General features: G+C 35.4%; 1 protein-coding gene across 2 annotated transcripts in view; it reads left to right on the top strand.

Annotated features, from left to right (window-relative positions):
* The first annotated feature begins 288 nt into the window (after positions 1–288).
* psme4b (proteasome activator subunit 4b) overlaps positions 289–4,501 on the top strand; it is a 41,599-nt gene continuing 37,386 nt past the window's right edge. For both annotated transcript variants that reach the window (XM_016564507.1, XM_016564506.1), the window contains exons 1-3: positions 289–763; positions 2,861–3,001; positions 3,397–3,513. In XM_016564507.1, coding sequence (XP_016419993.1) covers positions 567–763; positions 2,861–3,001; positions 3,397–3,513 — 455 coding nt within the window. In that variant the 5' untranslated portion in view covers positions 289–566. The remainder of the gene's footprint in view (positions 764–2,860; positions 3,002–3,396; positions 3,514–4,501) is intronic.

The following is a 4,501-nucleotide window of genomic DNA, read 5'->3' as shown; positions in this document are numbered from 1 at the left end:
ATATATATATATATATATATATATATATATATATATTATATATTTTTAATATACTAATATATTTTTTGCTTTTTATTTTACACTTTATGAAAATTACAAATGAATTTAGTGTTAACTTTATTTTACATTTTTTAACATTACATTTATTAATTTATTTTATTTTTACGCTTTTGAAATGTTCCCTTTTGACAACATTGCTAACAGGCCACGTTGTTATTGCTGAATGTGCAGGGGAACACCGGCAGGGGGCGCGCCGCTCACGGCTCATTGCTGCGCTCGCCGGTGTGTCTGTCCGTGTGACTCGTAATATGTGTCAAGAGAGTGAGGGGAGACTTCTCTATTTGTAGGTGACTGAAGCTAATGTGTTTAACACCAGAGGTCAGAAAGACAGAGATCTGTCGAAGAAACCAGTTTTGATCTGAAACCCGCTCCACAACACCGGCACATATGCGAAAATAGCGGATTTTGTGAATAAAACAAAGATTTGTCAAGCGAACTTCTGTAGAGAGGTGAAGGAAATAAGCCGGACACGTCAGAAGAGGATATTTCTTTTTGGAAATCGTAATATGAAAAAGGAGCAGGCCGAGATATTAGGTTTTGTCCCTCAGAAACAGATCGTCTACAACAAACTTCTCCCTTACGCAAACAAACTAGACCGCGAATCCAATGACATTTTGGCCCAGATTAAAGGGAACTTGGGTCGAGCTGTCCAGCTCCGTGAGTTATGGCCCGGAGTTTTACTTTGGACTCGGAAACTCTCCACGTAAGTACATTCAAGACTCCAAAACTGCTTTGCTGTGGGAATTGAGCCTGTTTTATTAATAAACAGCAGGGAGAGCTGAATTACTTCGGTAGCTTGTAACGTTAGCCGTTAGCTAGCGAGCTAAAAGCTAAGCGCTAACTTACCTGAGTCACTCAGCTGCCCTTGCTCATATGTAAACATCACATATCTATCTGCTAGTACTCCACGATTACCTTTCATAATATCGAGAGTAATATTACTTCGGTCTGGTTCGTCAGCGTGGCTTCAGTCGGTAAAATGCAGGAAATGCAGGACTGTTGTATGCTCATTTCTAAGCTAATCAGCTAACGGAGGCTAACATTAGTGCTGGATAAGCAGCTGCCACATGCATCACTGCAACTAGTGGTTTAGACATGGAGTCCTTAAAAAGACATTTTACTTGGAGGAGACTGGTTAAATATTTGTTTCATGCCTTTATGGTTTGCCTTATTCATTTCGATCTATTTTAGTATGTTTCTTTTTGGCACTTAAATGTGATTCATGATTTTTTTTTGACCATGTTGAATAACAGACTCTTGCACATGTATATTAAACCTTATTTATTTATATAAGGGGTTATTGTTCTATTCAAATATTTAAGTTTTATGATGCATTATTTAATGACACTTAAAAAGTCTTACATAAGTTCATGCTGCATAACATGTTACCCCTTAGTTGTGTTAAGTGTATTACTAACGTTAGTGGTTTTGACTGCTGTAGAATTTCCGTAGAGTTTGTATTACACTAAATACTTGACAATATCTCTGCTTAAATGGGCAGTGTGTTTACAAACTTAATTCCTCATCTATTTGGCTTCTTACCTCATCATCAGATTTATTAGATTTGTATTCATAGTGCGCATGTTGTGTAGAATTGAATATAATATGCGGTTCAGTGAGAGAGTGAGTCATTTGAGCCGATTCAGTGAAGAAGTCAGTGAATTTTTTCAATTGTAATAATGTAATAATTGTAGCTGTATAGGTGTGTGTTTACAGATGTATGTGTGTGCGTTTACAGTATATACTCTGCTCTCCCATACTGTTTTCAAGGGTACTACAGTTTAATAGTTGCAGAGGAAACTGCCAACTTAAAAAAAAATAATAATAAAAGAAATAAATAAAAAAGACCCAAATGGGAATAAGTCTGAGCTTTTAACATTTAGTTGAATGTTTATAAAGGCTCTCTTATATAATCTATTTTGGGGACCCATTTCACTATTTATGCCATGCTAGCCTGACTCAGCTTTAGTCAGAGTCACAGCTCTCTCTGTTTGTCTCATGATCACATGGTGGCCTTCACGCTTACATATTTAGTGATAAGGTCAAAAGTGCCCCACAGATAACTGATGGCCATATGTTCTTCCCTCCCAAACTATATATACAGTTGAGGTCAAAAGTTTACATACACTTTGCAGAATCATACAAAATGCATGTTATTTTTTATTTAGTATTGACCTGAATAAGATATTTCACATTAAAGGTGTTTACATATAGTCCACAAGAGAAAATAATAGTTGAATTTATAAAAACGACCCCGTTCAAAAGTTTGCATACACTTGACTCTTAATACTGTGTTGTTACCTGAATTATCCACAGCTGTGTTTGTTTGTTTGTTTAGTAATAGTTGTTCATGAGTCCCTTGTTTGTCCTGAACAGTTAAACTGTACTAAGTACTAAATAAAAAGTATGCAAAAAAGCATTTTGTATGATCCCTGTTATTTTGGTCAAATAATTAGCCTAACATTTTGCAGATTCTGCAAGATGTATGTAAACTTGTGTATATCAACTTTATATATATGTATATTCTTCCACCCAGGCTTTCCGAATAGTCACTGTATTATTATTGTATTAAATATTATTGTATTATAATACTACTAGTTATTTTGGGGTGGTGGATGCTCACTTTCATATTTGGTGGTTTATTATTGCTTTATTGTGTTGATTTAACAATAAACTTGAAATGAATTAAAATTTGTTTTAGAAATAGTGTGCAATCTCTAGACTTAGTTTTGGTTTATGTGAATCATGCTGTTTCTCTCTTGCTCTTACCACTCTGACATGATCTCTGCTCTTTTTATAGGTACCTTCGGCTGTACGGGAGAAAGTTCAGCAAAGAGGACCATGTGCTCTTCATCAAGCTTCTGTACGAGCTGGTCACCATCCCCAAGCTGGACATCAGTATAATGCAGAGCTTTGCACGACTCCTCATCAACTTACTGAAGTACGCAGAAGTGTCCCCATCAAACACCTGACCATTGCCACACATTTGAGAATTACACCGTAGATTTGTTGTTGGATGATTAAAATGATTATTTACATGAATGAAAGATTAATTGTTCAAAATAATTAGAATGAAATTCCATATAAAAATCAAAATATCAAAATAAAACAAGGTCATTCAAATGAAATCAAGGTAATTCAAAGTTTATTGTTATTATATGAGAATATGTTGTTATTTCCATATAATTGAATACAAGGCCTTGGCTTTGATTAATGCATTATTATTATTATTAATGATAATATAGAATTCTAATTTAGTTATGTTTTAATTATAATTTGTTATAATTTAGTGAATTCCTAATGTTTCTGAACACACTTTTTTTTTTTAACATACAGGAAGAAAGAACTGCTGTCCCGGGATGACTTGGAATTGCCTTGGAGGCCTTTGTACGATCTCTATGAGAGTATCCTGTACTCAAAAACTGAGCATCTCGGTCTTAACTGGTTCCCAAAGTAGGCCTCTTGCTCTTTTAATCTTTCTACCTATCTCTGCTGTAATCTCACTGATTCTAGTTTGTTGTGAACTATGGAAACAAGTCCAAACAAAATCTTCCATGTGACTGGATACTATGTTTTTTAATAGCATGGTACCTGATGACCAGGCCCACACGGACAGTGCTCTGCTGACTTTAAATTGCCATCATTCACAAAGTTTTACACACTGTTTTAAAGCTCTAGTTAATTTGATTATGATTTCAGCTACTGTATATACCATATATTTATTATATATTTATAATTAGTTATACAATATTTAAACCCATTCAATAGATTTCCATCCCAAAATCAGCACAGAAAATATGAAATGAAGTCTTCAGTTTCTTTGTGGGCCTGTTCATGACATATTTGCAGAGATGTAAAGTAGGGATGCTCCGATCAGGATTTTTGCAGCCGATACTGAGTACCGATTTCTTGTCATGGTTGATCGGCCAATGCCGATTCTGATGCTTCAAGCTTTATACAGACATCTTGCATGTTATATGCCTGATAAAGCAGCGTTTGTGAGCTCAGCGCTGCTTTTTGTACAGCCGTTACTGGGGAAACCTCTGTTTCTCCCGCTTTAAAGAATCTCCTGCTGGCAGAGAATTAATTAGCATTTTCAGTAAGTCCATCTGATTTATGCAGCAAACATATTTTGCTTTTCCTATATCCATGGGCGCTGCGGATAATCCGCGGGTCGGGTAATAAAAAATGCATTCAGATTATTTGCGGGTGGATAAAATAAATCATAAATGATGCAACTATTAACTACATTTTTTAAATAAATTTTTTTCATGAGGCAGACGATTTCGTGTGTGTGTGTGTTCGTTCGCCTGATCGGGAAGTTGCAGTGACAGAAACGGTGACATTCCAGATAAAGTTTGAAAGGAGTAAAGCCTGTGTTAATGCTATTGAGTAGGCTAATATGGCCAAAGAAGATATTTTGTTTTATAAATAAATGTTC

Source organism: Sinocyclocheilus rhinocerous, unplaced genomic scaffold (genome assembly GCF_001515625.1).
Source record: "Sinocyclocheilus rhinocerous isolate Xijiao unplaced genomic scaffold, SAMN03320098_v1.1 scaffold650, whole genome shotgun sequence".
Classification (NCBI taxonomy): domain Eukaryota; kingdom Metazoa; phylum Chordata; class Actinopteri; order Cypriniformes; family Cyprinidae; genus Sinocyclocheilus; species Sinocyclocheilus rhinocerous.
This window is presented reverse-complemented; position numbering and strand designations above follow the sequence as displayed.